We start from the raw sequence: 21,714 nt of genomic DNA on the forward strand, positions 1-21,714 counted from the left end.
CGCTACATGGTCGCTGGTGAGCTGTCAATCAGGCAGATCTCACCAGCAACCAGTGACCAGCCACCAGCCATCAGCGACTCGTGGAAACGATGCTGCGCTTGGTAACCATGGTAAATATCGGGTAACTAAGCAAAATGCTTTTCTTGGTTACCCGATATTTACTCTGGTTACCAGCGCACACCGCTTAGTGCTGGCTCCCTGCACTCGTAGCCAGGGTACACATCGGGTTACTAAGCAAAGCATAGTTACCCGATGTGTACTCTGGCTACGTCTGCAGGGAGCCAGCACTGGCAGCCTGAGAGCGGCATACGCTGGTAACCAAGGTAAATATCGGGTAACTAAGCAAAGCATTTAGCTTAGTTACCCAATGTGTACCTTGGTTACCAGCGTCCGCAGCTTCCAGACGCCGGCTCCCTGCTCCCAGCACATTCAGATCGTTGCTCTCTCGCTGTCAAACACAGCGATGTGTGCTTCACAGCGGGAGAGCAGCGAGCAAAAAATGAAGCAGCACTGTGTGTAACGAGCAGTTATTTCACAGCAGGGGCCAGGTTTCTGCTTAGTGTCACACACAGCGAGATCGCTAATGAGGTCACTGGTGCGTCACAAAAACCGTGACTCAGCAGCGATCTCGCTAGCGATCTCGCTATGTGAGAAGTACCCCTTAGACCACATGCACCTTATGAACATCATCGCTATATTATGAACAGGCACATGAAACCTTACAGGTAAATATAGTAAACATTTTATTTTTTTAAGATTACAGATGTGTAGGAAATTAAGGGTATATTCACATCTGTAGAGAAAAAAAAGAGGGTTTTTCAGCTCACCTGCTGCCCGGACTGCTGGATATCCTGGGTGCTCGGCATCCGCTGGTAAGTTCCAACCAGCTGCAGATAAATAACGTGGAAGGGAATAGGATCCGGCACAAATTCCTTGTTTAAGATAAAATCATCACATTCTTTATTCCAAAAGTTTTAAAATCGCATGAAGACCGAAAAACAGTATTATAACATGGAGATGCTTAACGCGTTTCAGACTACAGGTATAAAAACAAAATAGTCCTTAATCATAAGAGATGATTATGATTAAGGACTCTTTGTTTTTATACCTGTAGTCCGAAATGCGTTAAGCATCTCCATGTTATAATACTGTTTTTCGGTCTTCATGCGATTTTTAAACTTTTGGAATAAAGAATGTGATGATTTTATCTTAAACAAGGAATTTGTGCCGGATCCTATTCCCTTCCACGCTTTTTATATATTCACATCTGGCATTTTCAATGTGTCCCTAGCACATATGATTTTCGGAAATACTTTTAAAAATGAAAAAAAAAAAGAAATAGGTCCATATCTCTGGGCTCATATGATAGATTAAAAAAATTCAAAATACAGTAAAGTATAGATTGTACACTGCAATTGCAGACTTGTGTGTGGCATTTGTGATTTGGCCCTTTTATTTTTTCTTTTACAGCAAAATGATCGCTTTAAAATAGTTGTTCGACAAAAGTCGCAGACAAGTTTTGGCTGCGTAACACGTAGTCCCAGCATTCTGGTACGGAAGGTCTAGGTTAAAGGTGACCTAATGGATCCCGGAATATTACTAATATTTGATTCTAGGATTATGATGAAATAAAATGGACAAAAATAACAAGTAAAGGAGGAATTTAGCGCTGTTGTTCTGTTTTACTCTTTATCCACTTTACATATTCCGCAGTTAGTCGAGTGTACACGGCTGCTCCGTTCTTCATTCCACAAGGATTTGTTCCAAAAGAAACGATTCCTCTGAAGACGCCATTACATATCAAGGGGCCGCCTGAATCACCCTGCAAAAGAAAAATTACGGTAGTAAAATTATCACTAAATCACAATTCTGCTGTCTTCAGGGCATTTCTTTACATTCATTCTTGGCCGTAATCTTAAGGGGGCAGAGGTTGTGGTCACATCTTGTCAACAATACCTATTTTGCTGGAACAGTCTGGAGAACTAGAGTGCAAAAAGCATGTGGTTTTGTAAAACTGGATGTTTGATGGCTGTCCTGTGCAGCAGCGCGAGTGGGGCTGTGTTCTGAATGTTGTAGTGTGGTTGCTTATAAGTATTCATGATAATAGGTGGGACCTGTTGCCTATTTTGTATTTAGACCCCAATTTTTGCATTCTGCGAATTCTCACTTTTACGCCTGGTACTGTACAATAACTTGGCTTAAAATAAAAATAAGGTTCTGTCACTCTAGGCATGGGGAAATACCAAGTGAGTAGCAAAAAGGTAAGGGAAGGGGGACCCCTGCTTCTAGGGAAGGGGAGATGGCGACCCCTGACCAAACCTACTTCTGGTCCCTGGGATCCTTCACCACACTAGATAGGATCCGCACCTAGCTGGATACTTGACCCTAGGTGTCCCTAGTGTTGGGCCCTAAATAAGGAACAGGTAGGATGAGCTCTTCATCAACGCCACGAAACACTAAAGAAGACACAAGGACGACACACGGGAAAATGCCTGAACTACTTATCCACAAATGACTCTGCTAGTAGTTCAGCAAAGTTTCAGCAATGATACTACAGATGAGTACAAGCCACCTGCTTGCAACCAGAGCTAAAATGAATAATATCACTAGCACCATTCCAGGGAAGATGGGAGTATTTGAGCACCAAGCGAATACTGATAATCAGCAGCTGGGTGGAAGGAGAGCTCCTGCTGGTCCCAAAAGGAGGAGAAATGAAAATCCAGCAGGAATGCTACCTATTACAATGAATACTAACAGCAGGAACAATAGAAAGACAGGGAGCATTCCGTGCATCCAAACGTTGTGACCTTCTACTGCGAGAAACCACATGACTGTCTGTCACCCATGACACACGAGTGACAGGTTCCAATTGCATTATTATCTATATATATAATTGCTTTATTCTGTCTGTCTGTCTTGCTCCAAAATGAGTCATTACAGTGACAACCGTCGCATTGGCCGCTCGGCTCGGGCCGGCCCCGCCCCCCGCACGCATTGGCCGCTCGGCTTGGCCCGGCCACGCCCCCACACGCATTGGCCGCTCGGCCCAGCCACGCCCCCCACATGCATTGGCCGCTGAGCCACGCCCTCCCACACTGTGCCCTCTCGGCCACGCCCCCCACACACAGTGCCCGCTCGGCTACGCCACCCACACACTGTGCCTGCGTGCCATGCCCCCCCACACTGGGCCCGCTCGGCCACACCCCCCACACAGGGCCCGCTTGGCCACGTCCCCCACACACTGTGTCCGCTCGGCCACGCCCCCACACACTGTGTCTGCTCGGTCACGCCCCCCACATACTGTGCCCGCTCGGCCATGCCCCCCACACACTGTGCCCGCTCGGCCACACCTCCCACACACTGTGCCCGCTCAGCCACGCCCCCCACACACTTTGCCCACTCGGCCACGCCTCCCGCACACTGTGCCCGCTCGGCCATGCCCCCTCACACTTCTCCCACTCAGCCACACCCCCACACACTTTGCCCGCTCGGCCACACCCCCCACACATACATTGGGCACCTATACACCTCCCTCCAGGACTACTCCACCTATTAGACACCTCCCCCCAGGACTACTCCACCTATTAGACACCTCCCCTCAAGGACTACTCCACCTATTAGACACCTCCCCCCAGGACTACTCCACCTATTAGACACATCCCCCAGGACTACTCCACCTATTAGACACCTCGCCCCCAGGACTACTCCACCTATTATACTCCTCCCCCCATGACTACTCCTCCTATTAGACTCCTCCTCCCCAGGACTACTCCTACTATTAGACTTCTATTCCCCCAGGACTACTCCTCCTATTATCCTCCTCTCCCAACAGGACTACTCCTCCTATTATCCTTCTCTCCCCCCAGGACTACTCCTCCTATTATACTCCTCAACCCCGCAGGACTACTTCTCCTATTATACTCCTCTCCCCCCAGGACTACTCCTCCTATTATACTCCTCTCCCCCAGGACTACTCCTCCTATTATACTCCTCTCCCCCCAGGACTACTCCTCCTATTATACTCCTCTCCCCAGGACTACTCCTCCTATTATACTCCTCTTCCCCCAGGACTACTCCTCCTATTATACTCCTCTGCCCCCAGGACTACTCCTCCTATTATACTCCTCTCCCCCCAGGACTACTCCTCCTATTATACTCCCCTCCCCCAGGACTACTCCTCCTATTATACTCCTCTCCCCCCAGGACTTCTTCTCCTATTATACTTCTCTCCCCCCAGGACTACTCCTCCAACACACACACACACTGCACAAAACATACCTCCCACCAAGACACACACACACACCCACACAAACCGCGCAACACACACAGCATCACACACACACAACACTGCAGACATGCGCTCTACAAACAACGCAACACACACAATGCAACACACAAACAACACCGCTCTCACACACCCCACACCCAGACAATACCCAGAATATGTACAGCGCCCTACACAAACACTTGGTAACTACACACAACAACATATATATGTAACAAAAATCATACATTAACTACACAATAAATTCTAGAATACCCGATGCGTTAGAATTGGGCCACCTTCTAGTATTAGTAACATATTTGGCAAAGGGAATCTGATTTTTGCTACCCCATTGGAGAAAACAATAGTATAGGGGCATAGGCCCTGACTCCATCAATGTATCACTTTCGGGGATAGATATTGCAGACTTGATTGGGCACTGTTTTATGAGCTGCATATCTACCACTTCTCTGATTGCTCAGCTCTTTATAACCCCACCCACAGCACTGATTGTCAGCTTTCTGTGTACACTGTGCATAGACATAAAACAGGCAATCAGTGTTGGGGGCGCATGGTTATACAGTGCTCATGAATTTGGAGGACTATCTGGCAGCAGATTTACTAGTCCTATAATTTCCTGCTGATAAAACTATGATTTTATTAAAGTAACAGTTATCCCTTTGGTCCAACACTTGGCACATCACTGGAATCAGGATCTCTGCCCCTCCATTATGCTGCTTTCAGATTACATGGCAAAGTCATGGGGACAGATTTCCTTTAATAGGGTGTTAGTCACCAATTGTCAATGTAGCCCTTGAAAATAATTCAGTATAAGTAACACAATGTAAAAAAAAATCTACATCATTTTCAGTTATTTTCATGCAGAATTTGAAGGTTTTTTTATGCTTTTTTGCGGTGTAATGCAGATTTTCTGTAATATATGACTATGAAATTAACACAGCATGTGCTGTCTGATCATACAGTCACATAAAAAAACAAATACACGGAAAAAGTTGATTGTTGTTTGGTTCTTATATGAAACTTCAGAAAGTTTTCTTCAATGTTCAAATCTCTCAATTATAAAAACAAACAAACAAAATAACAAAAAAAACATATTTCCAAACTTACAATACAGGTGTCCTGTCCTTCAGGCCCCACGTTGGTGCACGTCATGTTCATTGTAATGGTCACTGCATTTTTCAAGTGTCTCTGACATAATTTTCTGTTCAGAATTGTGACATTTACTTCCATGAGACAGTTGGCAAATTTTTTTCCTGTCCATCCCCATCCGGCTGTCTCACAAACTGTCCCTTCTTCAATATCTTCAAAGGTCTCTGGTAAAGAAATATTTTGGACAAATTCTCCAAAGGTTGCTGTATTGTTCAACTGCAATAAAGATTAGTAGTGATGAGTGAATATTCTTGGCAATTTTCGTTACTTGCATGAATATTAAGGTAGTCGCGATATCTGTAAGGCCTAAGCCACACGGCGAGAAAAACGGTGCGAGTGGAGTGCGATAAAACATCGCATTCCACTCGGACCAATATTAGCCTGTGTGTCAGCACCCATGAGCGATTATTTTCTCAGCCCTAATCGGACCAAGAAAACAATTGCAGCATGCTGCGACTGTAATGCGAGACTCTTGTCTCTCGCACCCATTCAAGTCTATGGGGGCGAGAGAAAAATCGCACTGCACTCGCGGTACACCGGTGTACCGCGAGTGTAGTGCGAGTATCGCAATAGCCGGCTACGGAGGAGAGCGGGAGAGTAATCCCTCCCTCCACTCCTCCGTGCCGGCCCGTCCCTCCTCAGTGCCGGCCGGCCCCCTGCAGCTGAGATCCGCTCCCAGAGTTGGACCTTAGTCGCAAGGACACATGCATGACACTCGGTTCTGCTGTGCTACCAACGTGAGCCAAGTGTCATGCGAGGGGATCACAGTAATCCCCGTGTGGCCCCAGCCTTACTCATCGAGTATTTTGCTCTTCGCCTCATGAATATCAAGTCCCCTCCCCTGCATATTTGATGCCTGAGTTTCAGCCACTAAACATGCTTGCCAATCACGGTTATGCTGTAGCCATCTTTGCTATAAGCATTCCTGTGATAGAGAGGTGCTGTGAAAAAAAAAATGACATGTGGTCATTAAAGTAGGAGAATAATACTTACTGAGTTTCACAGCGGCTGTCACACTACTTCCGGATCCGCTAATTAAAGTTCATGAATATGCACTGCTTCCCCCACCCACCCTCTGTAACAGTGTCTGTGATTGGTTGCAGTCCTGCTTCGCCTGCCCATCACTGTGATTAGTTGCCCTCACACTAGATGTCTGGGGTCCCTGGAGTGGAGTTTGAAAATAAATAAATAATTGGAAAAAATGGCATCTGGTCCCCCCGTATTTTGATACCCAGAGCCGATAAAGCAGACAGCTACAGGCTGCAGCCCCCATCTGTGTGCTTCATCTTGACTCTGTATAAAAATACTATTGACACCATGTGGTATAATAATAAAAATAAATGTTGTGAGGGCCCCTAATTTGGATACTCAGCCAAGATCAAGAGGATAGCTAGGGGCTGGTATTCCCAGGCATTATTATTGGATGTCTTTGCGAAAGCGCGAGATTATGGCCGACAATGTGGATGACATCACCTGCGTCATCCTCATACCCGACCTAATTTTCGTGCATGCGCAAAGACCTCACTGACTTGCGCAAGCGCACCTATGTTTTCAGCTCTGCCCGCGATGGGGCAGAACGAACTGCGCCAGCGCGAGCCAGGAATGACTCTGCCCAGGAGCTAGAGCACAGCAACTTGGATGATGAAGGAGGCGTCACCCACGTCAATCATGAAAGAAGGTCAGCAAACAACGACAGAAGAATGGACAGAAGCCAAAAAAAAGGACACCCATCCAACCAGAACAGTTATTTAAATACATGGCGGCAGATTTTATAAAGTTATTTCTGGGGTCTGCAAGGGGAGTTAGGATACAAGGTGCACCTTCATAGAATGCAGCCCAGGAGGTGCAGAAGGTGATACTTTTGGTTCAATTCTGAAAAAACTGGTGACAGGTTCCCTTTAACAGTCTTTAATAAGTGAAGTTCTAGAAATGGAAGCTGCACTTATCACACATTCATGGCAAATATTGTCAATATATGATGGCAATGTGAGTATACAATATATTTTTCTACATGCTTTTTTACTGTGAGAATATATATATTTTTTTCCTTATGCTTTTCTATAATTAAATCTTCTTTTTTCTATGAGTAAGAAGAGAGAGCGTGTTTTCTGATTATTGCTGCGTATCAGGAAAGCAAGTATGTGTATACCAAGGTCAGCAGTTGATGTCATGAGACAAGGGCCCCTCGAGCTATGGTGGATTAAAGATAAGGCACCCCGTAGCTACGTGACAACTGCCTTGCGAGCAATGGAAGGGGCGGAGAGGGAGAAATTCCAAAAAATGGATATATATTACAGGCTTTCTGCATATGCTTTAATATAGCCAATGGCATACTTAGGAACTTTACTAAGTGATTAACCCATTACTGATCTATAAAAGGCTTGTAAAAAATAAAGCACTTTACTTGTGCACCTGCTCGCACTGAGAAGGGTTTATACCAGATATTTTCTGTTTGGTCTGAATTCCTTCACTGGCACTCAGTGTCCTTCAATCTGAGATTTAGCAGACATTCACTGTTAAGGAGATATCTTTTCTGAAACTGTGGAATTTCTCCTAAACAGTAATGCTTGGTTAAGTTTTATATTGTGAATTTGGTATTGATTCAGTCTGACAAAGTGTATTTTGGACAAGAAGAAGTTGTGCAGCCTCAATCTTTAAGGACTGCATGGCAGTGAGCTTGATTTTGCAATACAGTATACAGCAGTGTATTTTACATGTAAAATGCATATGTTTAACGCGTTTCACCTGTAATACAATTATGGCATTCACACCACCCCATCCACTTTGTTCTGATTTTGAAAAACTGCATTAAAGGGAATCTGGAGGAATTTCTACTATAACTAAATATATGGCTGCATCGGCAATGTTATCCTGAGTAAATCCATACCTTTACTTTCGGAATAATGCCCTGCGTTGCAGAGAGGGTTCTGGTCGAGATCTCACATACTGACACTTACCACAGGCACTGACGTCGCTTGCGTGAGACTAAGGTGGGGTGTGGGAGATGATAGAGGATGGACTGACCTGTCAATCAAAATATATAGAAATTACAGGCTTCACCACATACGCTAAATGTGCTTAGGGGATCAAGAATCATATAGTAAAGAGAATCCCAGCACTCAAATTGAAGACAAGAGGGGAATTATGCAAAAGTGAATTTATTGACTAATACACTGCAAAAGGAACCTAACCAGAGCAACAGCACCAACGTTTCGGCATAGAGCCTTTCTCAAGGTCGTTGCATCACTGGTCAGAGTAAGGAAATACGGGTCTCGGAGGACAACCGGAGGTTTGCAAATAATGGTAAGGTTCCACACGTTTTTGCAGAGTATGCTCATGGGTGAAGGGGTGACAGGATCACAATGTGAGGTGAGAGGACGCCTGCAGCCTCTCTCCCTGCCACTGATGCCAGTCCCGGATCTCCACTGCAGGCGGCTCTATGCCGAAACGTTGGTGCTGTTGCTCTGGTTAGGTTCCTTTTGCAGTGTATTAGTCAATAAATTCACTTTTGCATAATTCCCCTCTTGTCTTCAATTTGAGTGCTGGGATTCTCTTTACTATATGACCTGTCAATCAAACTTATGAACCAGGCGGTGGACACAGAAGATGGGGTGTGGGTGGAGAGCTCAAAGTACTTTGACACCCCCCACAATTTGCATATAACACCATTTGACAGATTTTTCACAATGTTAGGGCAGTTTTCTACAAGAAAGGCATGGATTTATTCAGAGTAACAGCAGCTATATAGCCATACCTGAATTTTTAGGGTCAAATTCTTCCTTACAGGTTCTTGTTATTAAAATAAAATACTATAACTTAGTCTAAATTTCCCTTCTAAATGACGAGAAGGGATAAAATATACACAATATACGGAAATCAAAATTTCATATACATTTTAAAAAAAAAAACCCCCAAAGTATTTGTCATTACTTCCATCAGCAGAATATCATTCTTTAGAGTTCTGTTGTCGTAATTTGGGTGCTTCAATAACTTGATAACATGGAATTTCTGCCTTCCTTCTTCGTTAGCATTTTCATTACTGGAATGAGCTCCAAGAATAATCATCATTTCATCTGCAGGACTACATAAAAAGAAGGAAATAATCTACTGATATTTTTTCCAGACAATCACTATGCAGATTATCTACTGTTTTATAGGTCCACTTGTTACAACACTTCATGTTTTTTAAAGTCCCTGAAAAATATGATGATCACTGGTTGTCCGACTACTGCAACCCCCCAGTGATTAGTTTATATATGCCATAGACTCTAAATGGAACCTGACGGCAAAGTAATATATTTGCCAGCAGCCATAGAGGTAATCTATAGGTAAATACTATGTTAAACATTTGTGGCAGTCTAACTGGAAGTATGGCTGCAGGGAGAAAATTAGGTTATATTCTCCTTCTAGCCACTTGTTTCACCGCTGTCTAGAATGTATTCACTACTCCTGCTCCTTGACTGACATCCTGCTCTGCATCATGTGTGCTGGGTGAGATCTCAAAAAAATAGTGTATTTATTGGTATTATACAAACAATTGCAAGATTTAAGTTTCCTAAGAGGGCTAAAAAATGTGTTAAAATAGTTCCACAAATGACAAAAAAAAAATCGAGCCCCACCATCCTAAAATCATTTCTTTCCATATTAAAAAATAAAAAATATAAAAAAATAAAACACATTCGGTATCAATGAGTCCTAAAAATACAATATTTCAAAATGTAAAAAAAAAGTATAATACAAGTTAAATTATTAAAATATAATATAAACAAAATATAATTTTTACTGTCAGCCCTCTACAAAAACTGTAATAAAAATAAAAAAGGAATTTGCATCCAAAAATGGTTCCTATAAAAAGCAGAGTCACCATACAAAAATACAAGCTCTTATACATGTCACACGCAGTTTTGCACAAACTTTGCTCACTGTCAAGGCATTGTTAGGCTCTTTTCAGAATGCAGATTCTGACTCTCCACCAATGGTTTATCCTAGTGTCTGGGATCAACATAGGCAGACTGGGGCTTCGACCTGCTGTGTGCTGATTCACAGACAGGCTAGCAAGAGTTAATCTCTGCTGGACTGCTTGCTTCTTTGATCCCATGTTATGGGGAGGGCTCTCATATCTGCTCCCCTCCTATTTATGCTGGTTGAAACCTTCCACTTATGCCAGCTATAGTTTGTCTTTGTTGGTCTGTGAGGTGTGGTGTCCCAGATTTCCTGGAGATTGTTGTGCTTATTGTTTGTAGCAGTCGTGGAGTTTACCTCTGTTGTTTAGTAGGTTCCCTTCCGCTCTTGTGTTTCCTCCTGAATCTATTATTGTCTTTAACTTTGTATGTGCATGTGGTGTGACAGAGTTTTGGTTTTCCTTGTCTGCCTTTATCTGTGGATTTCGTCACACTCTTGTCCCGTCCTTCCCTGATGGGAGGGGGAATCAAATCAGGAGTGGTCAGGAGCAGGGCCAGGAAGGAGACTTAGGTATCTCCACCTTCAGGAGTATCCCTGAGGTTAGGGATAACATAGGGCCCCCTAGGTTGAGAGACAGCTTAGGAGCCGTGATTCCCTGCTATCACATAGTTATCGTAACAATACAGCTTTATAGGTCGAAAAAAAAAAGAATTTATAGGTCTTAGGCTGGGTTCAGATGTCTGTATTTCATGGTCTGTATAGAGACTTCAATGCCCAGACTGACTGTGAGTCTTCTGACCTGAACTTAAGCCTGCTTTACACAGTACGATCTATTGTGCAATTTCCCGATCGATCGTACCCTCCCCCGTCGTTTGTGCGTCACGGGCAATTAGTTGCCCGTGCGCACAAAGTCATTAACCCCCGTCACACGCACTTACCTGCTGTGCGACGTCTCTGTGGGCGGCGAACATCCTCTTCCTGAAGGGGGAGGGACGTTCGGCGTCACAGCGACGTCACACAGCGGCCGGCCAATAGAAGCGGAGGGGGGGAGATGAGCGGGACTTAAACATCCCGCCCACCTCCTTCCTTCCGCATAGCCGGCGGGTGCCGCGGGACGGAGGTAAGCTGCTGTTCATCGTTCCCGGGGTGTCCCACGGAGCGGCGTGTGCTACCCCGGGAACGATGAGCAACCAGCTCCATTTTAATTTAACTAGATTATGAAACCGAGCGACGAGTCCACGACTCACGATTTGTGAGCGATACTGCGTCGCTCGGAGGTGTCACACAGCCCGATGTCGCAAGCGATGCCAGATGTGCGTCACAAAAACCGTGACCCCGACGATCTATCGCACGATAGATCGTCTCGTGTAAAGCACCCTTTAGTCTCACTGGCCTCATAGTTTGTACATTTGGGTCAGTAGTGGAATTGACCCAGACCTTTGAAAATAGTGATACAAACAAAGTATTTTAAAAGTTCGGAATTTTTTGAAGCAGTAAAATCTAATAAAAAACCTACATGCATTTTACAATGTCATAATTGTACTGATCGGAAAAATCAAATTACCAGTTTATCCTCACCGCATAGCTACGAAAACAAAACTCAAAAAACAATGGCAGAATTGTGGGTTTCTGTAAACCATTTTATTCAATATAGAACTTTCTTATCTGCCTTTTCACTGCAGTGTTTGGTAACATGAATGGTGTAATTCAAAGTTACATCACATCCCACAAAAACGGTTTTGACGATGGAAAAAATAAAATTATGACTCTTCCTGGAGGGCTGATATTCTACTATAGTGAGACGATCAAACCAATTTATCTTTAATAAATTATATCTGGACTTGGTATACTTACATTTCACAATGGGCAGCAGTTACCACCCATTTTGAGCCTATCAAGGTTCCTCCACATATGGATTGTTCCGATCCTTTTTTTATTTTAATGTAAACCATATAGGGTCTAGAATGTGGAACAGCAATACGGCCATTTATGATATCTGCACCTATGTGGGATAAAGTAAACGTGTTATTGTGGATGTAATAGGTAGACAGTGCCCCATTATGGAAATGTGCTCTGTCTTATGTATATACTGTGGAATATTATAAATGCATGTGTTGTTATATTAGTTTTAGAGAAGATAACAGAGTTAGGACTGTCTATCAGGTTGTCAAATGCTGCCATCTGGTGGTTGGGTTAGCAGGCGATAAAGCAAATTTTAGAAGAGATGTTAGATAAGATAGGGTTAAAGTAATGGAAGGGAGAAGTGACAGATAGCAGGGTGTATGGTTAGGAGATGGTGCCCCTTGTGATTATACACAAGTTCTGACCTTATTCACGTCAATAACTCAAAAAGATTAGGCTTTGTGCACATCTTATGACTGCATTATCAAAAATTGCATCAAAGGGTAAAGTCAAGACTGTGTCTCAATGAGCGCCTGTGTGCGTATACAAGAGTAATTATGTCCTGAAATTAAATATCTATTTATCTCTATCTATCTATCTATCTATCTATCATCTATTTGGATAATTATACCATCATTTGGGGGAAGTACAAATGTATCAATTTGAAAATTACCCTGTTATAGTTGGTCAACCATTTAATTATCGCCCCTAATGTGATGGCTGGTGCTGCTTCGTCGCACCGGTGCGACGTGTGATGTCAGGTGGAATTGATCGTGTTAATATTCATGGTTTTCCAGGTTTGCATCGGTCTTGAGTGTTGGCATATGCAACAGATGAGGACTTCTTTGTATGTGGGAAGGAGGACTTTATGCTGAACTAATAGGAGATGGCGATGTTGTGTAAAGTTTCCTTACTAACTGTATTGTAAAAAGACTTTTGTTTTTCTTCCTGGTTTCGCTTTCTCTTGCTCATGCAATGCTGTATGACTGTGCATATGTGCCACCCCGGCGACGACCGGGGTGCTCGGATCCGGGATGGTCGTGGCTCGAGGGGTCTGGACCCGTGCTTGGCAAAAACTCCGATACTTGAAAGGGGATTATTTACAGGGGAGAAGTTCGTGACGCCACCTGCGGGTTGCGGTAATGGGAGAACCGCCGCTGCTGGAAGGAGTACCGGGGCAGATGGTGTGGAGCAGCAAGGTGTCAGTCACTCTGCAGGTAGGGAAGGCCCCGGACTCTGAGGTTTGGTGGATTTGGGAAGGCAGGGTGCAGGGATCATGGTACTCACTGCAGGTAACGTAGTTGTGGTGTTGGATGAAGTTTATAAAGTAGACACACACACTGTGGTAAACCAAAGTCTCCGTGTACCGCGCCACTGAGGGGAGCCCGTCCAGGTACCTGCTCCCACCGGTGTCACTTGGTGATCCGGAGCCTGCCTCCATGCACAATTTGTTGACTGTTTGTGGCCCCTTGGCTTGAAGCTGTTAGGGCCCTGCTCACTATGTGTAGTGTAGCTGTGCTCTTGATAGCTGGGACTTGGGACTTTAGTGGGTTGCTTTGTTTGGAAAACCCTGTCCCCTGCGTTGTGCTGATGACTTCAATCTCTGAGCTCTCAGGGAAATTTGGGAAGATACTCTCCCTCCCTGGTTAATTATCAGGACGTTGAATCAGTTCCTGACCTAGGGTCCTGTACCCCGTTCTCGGTACCGGTCCGTTTGCTGTGCTTTCTGGTGCCGACAGTCCTCCAAGACTACGTCCGTCACACCCCTGTCCAATATCCCTGCAACCGGTCTCCGACTCCTCTATCCCGGACCATTGTCTGCAACCCAACCTGTCGCCTCTCTTTCTAGCTCCCCGGGAGCTACTACTCCTAGCTCCTCACACTTTGAGGGCTCTCACTGAACTTCTTGTCCTTCCCTCGCACCAGTCTGCCTGACCCCTAGGTGGGTGGCTCTGTTCCAGCTAGACCAACTCACTGATGTGTCTGACAGGTCATGATGTGAGGTGTGGTTGGTATTTGTGGTGCTGATGGAGGTCACACAGATTGTTGCGAACCTGGAACCATGGGGGATAGACCCTGCACCCTGGGGAGAGGATGCACTTCCCTGTAGCACCCTGATGTAGTCAGGGGCACTACACATATCATTACCTCATGTTCCAAGGGGTAAAGAGCTTGTTATCCCATGTAATCTGATCTGTGAACTTTCTTCTATACCTGGGAAGCTAAAAGCTGTGCAACATTGAGCACCGTAGAATCTTTATTCTAAGTTTTGTAAAGAAATTACAGCAATAAGTTGTTCTAAACACAAATGTACTGTATTTTTCGGATTATAAGACGCACTTTATCTCCTAAAAATTTGGGAGGAAAATGGGGGGTGCGTTTTATTAGCTGAATGTAGCTTGCCAGGATGGTGAAGAAGGGTTGCAGGAGTCAGGGGTGATGATGCAGCTGTGCGCTGTTCTGTGGGCAGTGTTGATGCAGATGTCGGGCTGTGCTCGCTGTGCGGGGTGAGGCAAGGGCCATCCTGAAAATGTCTGGTGTGTGGAGATTGAGCTCTCGACTCAAGAACTCATCTATGCACACACTACCTCCAATCCATTGATTTCCCAGCAGCAGACTTAAGGAAAATGGCGCCCGGAAGTGGCGTCTACGCAGATGAGATCTCGAGTTGTCATTGAGCCGATCTGCATATGCACCAACTCCGGGTACCATTTCTTTGAGGGCTGCATCGCCACAGATTCTGGATGCTCCTTCCTCACAGTGCCCACAGTAAGCACTTGGGACACCTGCTGCACTACTTGCAGCATTGCCTTACTGCACCACCGCCTCTGCCTTCTGTGACCCTGCTCCACCACCACCTGCTGGTCCCTCTCCCCCCCCGTAGTAAGACACCACCGGATTATAAAACAGACCCCATTTTTAGGTCATGTGATTGTCGCGAGCGGAGGGGTTGGGAACGCCGCTCGCCTGGGAATCGCTGGCGCTCGGGTCCGGTGCTTCTGCTCCTCGGTGGCTCGAGCACGGGGCCGAACCCGGGGGTTCGAGCAGTGCCTCCTCGCCCATGAGTGAAAAGGGGAGACGCTTGTGGTGGGATGTTTGGGGATGTCGGATGTGACGCCACCCACGGGGTTGTGGTGATGGTGGGCACCACCGCTGCTGGTGACGGGGGTTCCCGGGAGCGATGGCGGAGAGCAGCTGAGGTGTTGGCCCCTCCGTGGGTAGGGGCTGTTGGTCCCGGGGCCCCGGTTTGGGCAGATCTCTGGCCCTTGGCGGTGGCTCTTATCCGGATGGGTTGGGCTGTTGCCTTTTGACGGGACTTGTCTGGGAATGAACCCCTGAGGTCCAGACCGCAATCAGTAAATTTGACCTTTTCGGCGGCTCCCAGCCTGGTCGGGGTCTGAGTACCCTGCTTTGGTGCTTGGCTTCAATCTGCTCCCCGGTTCGGTAGCGGCGGGCCACCGCCCGACCCCGGTCCTACGGTTCCGCTGACCTCCACCAACTCCTGCAGACGGCCACCACCGTCTGCCGACCTTGCTGTTTGTGCCTGGGCTCCGCCCCAGACACACACAGTCTTTGCTCCTCTCACTTCCACCTCTCAACTTCAACTCCCACCTCAACTAACTGGCTTTTCCCGCCTCCAGGCCTGTGAACTCCTCAGTGGGTGGGGCCAACCGCCTGGCTCCACCCCACCTGGTGTGGACATCAGACCCTGGAGGGAGGCAACAAGGATTTTGTTTGAATGATGTACCTAGCCAGGGGAGGGGTGTGTGTGTGTGTGTTGTTAGTGTACTGTGACCCCTGGGGTCCAGGGCGTCACACTCCCCCTTGGTAAAATGCAGACCGTCCGCGGGCTGACTGTCCATCACCGGTTTTATTTTCTGAAAAGATAAATAACAGAGAAAAAACAAACAAGCGGTATGCACTTTTGTCAACTTTTCCCTGACGAGAGGCATGTCACTTAAACGTTGCAAACTGTAATAAAACACTTTTAATAACAACGGACGGGTCCCAGGTCTTCCGCTTTCAATCCCAAACAACCTAAACCTTGATGCTGCCCCTAAGAAGCGGGCAGCACCCCTTTTCCCCAGTCCGGAACCAGGAACCTGGTTCAGGTCGCCCAAGGGGGAACGGGTACGGTATCTCGCACCCGGCTGTCATTCAGGGGGCCCCACGTTCAGGGGGATCCCTGACCCCGGAGGATAGTCACCGGTCCTGGTGGTGACCGGACCCCAGCCTGCTCTGCTGCGGGTCCTTCCTCCAACCTGCCTCTCCGGAGGCGGTTAACGGAAATCCAGCCCGTAATTATTTACAAAGCCACTAGTTCGTGGGTGGCCTGCTAGTTCTCGGCCATGTTCATGAGCAGTTTCTCATGTGGGAGGGGGCTGTTAGGGGTTAACGGTGACAAAAGGGGACAACATCAGTCCCAACTGGGACGGGGCTCTTCATAGCCAACGGGCTACCACAAACAAAACTGTATTGACCCAACGGAGACTTGCTGTAGGGTCCCAATGGGGACTGTCAGTTGGGTCCCAGGGGCTATCCACAACACCTGACTCTGGTACAGCTTCCTCCTGCAGCTTTCCCACAGTCCACCACCGGACAGCACGAGCCCCCAATGCCACCCTCACTCAGGGGTGACATTGTCCCACAGGACTCCATTTTCAGCTGCCGGCGGTGCGGGTACGACTGCTCCTCCGACCGGACTCTTTAATCTTGAGGGCCAACTGGAACATCAACAGGGTCCCCACGGGGACCGACAGCAAGGTAGCCAGGAACTGCTACCCTTTTAACTTTTCTTTCCTAAGCAGCAACCTCGTGGCACAGCAGCCGTAGCCGCTGCTCCCACTGTAGTGCACCTTCTGCTTGCTCCGGGTCGGCTTGTGTGGGGGACGGGCCGAGCCGGAGTCCCTCCATGCTGGCTATGACCGGCACCTTTGGTACTGAGGGACCCCGCTGTGACGTGGCCTGCCCTGCCTCTTGGCAGCTACATCCCCGCCGTTCCTCAGCCGAGGCTGAGTGTCTGGGAGCGGGCATCGGGACTTGCGGTGCTGGCCTCCGGTCGAGGATCGCCTCCGCTGCGGCCGGGCGGACTGCCGGGGCCATCGTCATCTCCGGTGCGGCTGGGATGGAAGCCGAGACGGGTGCCAGGATGGTGACAAAGGTAAGGCTCGGGCCTTTTTCCACAAACGCTGCAGGTTCCGCTACCGGTGACAGGGGTGACGGGTCGGTCGGAGCATTGGCCGCGGGCAGGGGCAGTGAGGGAGGCGGCGTGGTGGACGGCAGCAGGTCGGGCCCCTCAGCCGTATCGACTGGTCCCTCAGGGACATAGGGGCATGGGTCGCTTACCCGCTCCTCTAGAACCACCTCCACTTCAGATGCCCGAATGATTACGACCAGGCCCTTCTTCTCCGACGTCCACTCCGCCATCATGGAGTGGACCATGGCCTGGAGCTCCTGACACAGCTTGCTGCTGGGTCTAGGAATGTGTTTCGGCAGAGTCCTGGCACCCCTGCACGCTGTAGCGCTAGTTACATGCTCCCATTCTTCACCCGTCCCCCCTTGGTTCTCTCTGGCACCTCCTTTTCTCGGGGGCGGGGCTTCACTTTTCACGCCTTCCCTGCTCGGGGAAGACGACTCGAGCGGGAACTTTTTGCACCCAAGATGGCGGAATTTCAAATTTTTCAGCCGGACACCGCCGGCGGGGACTGCAAGGCGCACTTCTACTGGTAAGTAGACGGGTAGGATCCTGTTCGTGACGCCAAGTTGTCGCAGGTGGAGGGGTTGGGAATGCCGCTCGCCTGGGAATCGCTGGCGCTCGGGTCCGGTGCTTCTGCTCTTCGGTGACTCGAGCACAGGGCCGGACCCGGGGGCTCGAGCAGCGCCTCCTCACCCACGAGTGAAAAGGGGAGAGGTTTGTGCTGGGATGTTTGGGGATGTCGGATGTGACGCCACCCACGGGGTTGTGGTGATGGTGGGCACCACCGCTGCTGGTGACGGGGGTTCCCGGGAGCGATGGCGGAGAGCAGCTGAGGTGTTGGCCCCTCCGTGGGTAGGGGCTGTTGGTCCCGGGGCCCCGGTTTGGGCAGTGAAGGAATAGGTGCAGGTGCAGGGGCCGGATGCGGGGAGGCAGCGTGGGCGCGGGTGCAAGGCCGCGATGCAGCGCGGTTCCGGATGGCACTGTTGTACTCACTCAGACACAGGAGGACAAAGTCTCTGGTAAACCAAACAGCTGGATGGACGGGGCCCACAGTCGGCTGCGGTGTTTTCACTCTCCCCGGACGGGTTGATGGTGGCTGTCGTTTCCCTGCACCTGTGTGTAAGTGTTTGACTCCTATGGCTTCCCACGGGTAGTCCGCTCCTCGGCGTATACGTGTCGGGAGAGCCTGTTGGATCTCTGGCCCTTGGCGGTGGCTCTTATCCGGACGGGTTGGGCTGTAGACTTCTGACGGGACTTGTTTGGGAATGAACCCCTGAGGTCCAGACCGCAATCAGTAAATTTGACCTTTTCGGCGGCTCCCAGCCTGGTCGGGGTCTGAGTACCCTGCCTTGGCGCTTGGCTTCAATCTGCTCCCTGGTTCGGTACCGGCGGGCCACCGCCCGACCCCGGTCCTACGGTTCCGCTGACCTCCACCAACTCCTGCAGACGGCCACCACTGTCTGCCGACCTTGCTGATTGTGCCTGGGCTCCGACCCAGATACACACAGTCTTTGCTCCTCTCACTTCCACCTCTCAACTAACTGGCTTTTCCCGCCTCCAGGCCTGTGAACTCCTCAGTGGGTGGGGCCAACCGCCTGGCTCCACCCCACCTGGTGTGGACATCAGACCCTGGAAGGAGGCAACAAGGATTTTGTTTGACTGATGTACCTAGCTGGGGGAGGGGTGTGTGTGTGTTGTTAGTGTACTGTCACCCCTGGGGTCCAGGGCGTCACATGATCAACATACAGGTGCTCATTGGCAGATGCAAAATGGCAAAGACATGTCACTATACAAAATAGAGCAGGAGTGGGCAATTAATTTTCTGAGAGAGGCCACATGAGAGATCGTTGGGGACTGTTGGGTAGGCCAAACCAAGAGGATGAAATTAATTCTGCTCAATATTAATATTAATGTGGCGCCCCTGAGGCTTCAGTTGCCACAGGGTATGGCACTTGATTTTAGATGCTGTGAGTCCTGGGTGATCAGTGCCGGTTTCACACAACACCACAAACTACACACAGTAGACTTCCCTCCCCAATGGGGACTGAGACCAGAGTTGGGTCACAAACGGGGTCGCCACAGCGGTTGGATCTATGGGATGGGTCCAGGACTCAGATTCAGGGAGGAGGAGTCACAGGGGAGAGGGAGGGGTCTAGAGAACCATTATTGACAGTTTCAAAAGTCAGTCAGCGAGGGACTTCGGTCCAGAGAGGAGCTCCCCTAGTGACTTTGATGGGACAAAAGGAGTACGGTCGCCGGAAGAGTACGGTGTCAGTACTCATGGGACCAAGCACAGGCAGGGTGCAGAGACCTAGTACAGGAAGACACTTTAGGCTTACCTGTTAAATCTGCCAAGTGAGGGAATTATCAAGGTTCCTCACCAACTTTAGAGTCCGGGGCACAGCAGCGAAGAGGGAACGCGGGAATTGGGACAGAAGTCCAACCCATTGAGAGGTTCAAGCTGCCTGCCATACAGGCCAATACTGTAAAACCAGGAGGAGACCCAAAAACACTTCAGGCCACGGGGACCCACCAATAACAGAAGAGTGCATGGAGGAAGAGCTCACCAGGTCACAACCAGCACTGGGATCCGAGGAGTTCGGGATCGCCTGGAGCCCATCTTGGTGGAGACTGGCATCCCATGGGCATAAAGAACAATCTGTGAGTAGTATCTGTGTGTCGCCTATTTCTTCCCGCGCCCTGTCAGCCCAGGAGAATACCGCCAGTAGGACTACAACTACCATACATCCCACTCCTGCCGCTGAAGTTTACTCGATCCCTACCATTGACTCTCCTAATGGTTGCCCCGCGGTTACCCGCGGCAGAAATACCTCAGCTGCCATAACATCATCGCCGGGTGTGCCATCCAGCAGCTGCGACCTCATAGCCGCTAAAACCACAGGTGTCGTCACAAATTTTATCCAACTGTAAATAATTATCATCCCTCTTCATTTAAATGAAGACACCGCCAGGGTCACAGAGCCGGACTCCGCCACCGTTGACGTCCCCGGACTAGTCCGGCCCAGTTCTGAGTACCCCTGGCCCTGAGGCGGGTGTATTATTAACATATTGATTATAATTATTTTATACTTCTATTAATTGAATCACTTCACACTATATATGTATTATATACAATATGAGCCCACCATAGCTCCCTAGACACAGTATGAGCCCTCATATGACATTATATATACAGAATGAGCCCTCACAAAGTCCTTCTTTATACAGTATGAGCTCTCACATAACCTCCCTATATACAGAATGTGCCCTCACACAGTGCCCCTTCACAGTGTGAGCCATCTCATAACTGCTATATACAGTATGAGCCTTCATATAGCCCCTACAGTATGAATCTTCATATAGCCTCTATATACCGTTTGAGCCCCCACATAGCTCACTATACACAGTATGAGCGCTCACAGCCTCCCTATATAGAGTATACGCCCCCACATAGCCTCCCTATACACAGAATGAGACCCTACACAGTGTAAGCCCCCTCATAACTCCTATATACAGTATGAGCCTTCATATAGCCCCTATATGCATTTTGAGACCCCACATAGCTCACTATATACAGCATAGGACCTCTCATAAGTAACTTCAATATATACAGTATGAGGCTTCTCATAGCCCCTATATACAGGTACACATGCAATACACATTACAAAACAAGAATAAAATACAGCAACACGGTCACCTTGCTCCTTGCTAGAGTATGATTGGTCCGAGGGAAATGCCATTTTTTATCGCATTTCACCTGCTTTGTTTTACTCGCCGTGTGTGCTAGCCCTATCTGAAAAAGCATGTCTACAAATTGCAGCGTTATAAATGATATGGTTCTTACCCTCAGAGATTAGCAGGCAAGCTGCGGAGAGAAGCAGAATCTGAAGAGGTTTCATGACTGTGACAGTCTATGTTAATGTATCCGGCTGTACATCTTATATACTATAAGTGCTACAAACAGTTACAGTATCTGTCAATCTACCGCAGATACATTGATTTAGCAGGAAAAGGAAACTAATCTCTATAGCAATGCGATTTCAGCAACACAAGACGGTTTGTATTACGCACTTGACTATAAATTTTTCGACTTCTATAGTTCACTTGTGACGCCCCGCAAGTTTTCGCCTCCATATGTCAAAATATCATTAATGTACAATGGATTTTCTGATATACTGCCAAGTACACATGACATTCCCAAAAGGCTATGTGACGCCCTGGCCTATCAGGTCGTCACAGGGTATTGTGCAATCTGCCCTTCTGTGCAATTGTGATGCCC

At 48.0% G+C, this 21,714-nt stretch overlaps 1 protein-coding gene across 1 annotated transcript; it reads right to left on the reverse strand.

Annotated features, from left to right (window-relative positions):
• Positions 1-1,229: 1,229 nt before the first annotated feature.
• On the reverse strand, positions 1,230-21,363 carry LOC142301751 (granzyme A-like). Its single transcript, XM_075342773.1, has 5 exons — positions 21,280-21,363; positions 12,191-12,338; positions 9,365-9,515; positions 5,393-5,650; positions 1,230-1,822 (listed from the first exon to the last, which is right to left on the reverse strand). Exons 1-5 carry the CDS (start codon positions 21,332-21,334, stop codon positions 1,664-1,666), a joined length of 771 nt encoding a protein of 256 aa, XP_075198888.1. The 5' UTR covers positions 21,335-21,363; the 3' UTR covers positions 1,230-1,663.
• Between the last annotated feature and the right edge of the window lie 351 nt (positions 21,364-21,714).

The sequence above is a fragment of the Anomaloglossus baeobatrachus genome, chromosome 1, assembly GCF_048569485.1.
Source record: "Anomaloglossus baeobatrachus isolate aAnoBae1 chromosome 1, aAnoBae1.hap1, whole genome shotgun sequence".
NCBI classification, from domain to species: domain Eukaryota; kingdom Metazoa; phylum Chordata; class Amphibia; order Anura; family Aromobatidae; genus Anomaloglossus; species Anomaloglossus baeobatrachus.

Bases quoted from the DNA above. Each gene is read 5' to 3' on its own strand.
- LOC142301751 (XM_075342773.1), bottom strand. From the start codon at position 21,334: ATGAAACCTCTTCAGATTCTGCTTCTCTCCGCAGCTTGCCTGCTAATC. The intron at 12,339-21,279 runs GTAAGAACCATA...TATCCCACATAG, and splicing joins TTGCCTGCTAATCTCTGAGG to GTGCAGATATCATAAATGGC. The intron at 9,516-12,190 runs GTAAGTATACCA...CTTTTTATGTAG, and splicing joins ACTGCTGCCCATTGTGAAAT to TCCTGCAGATGAAATGATGA.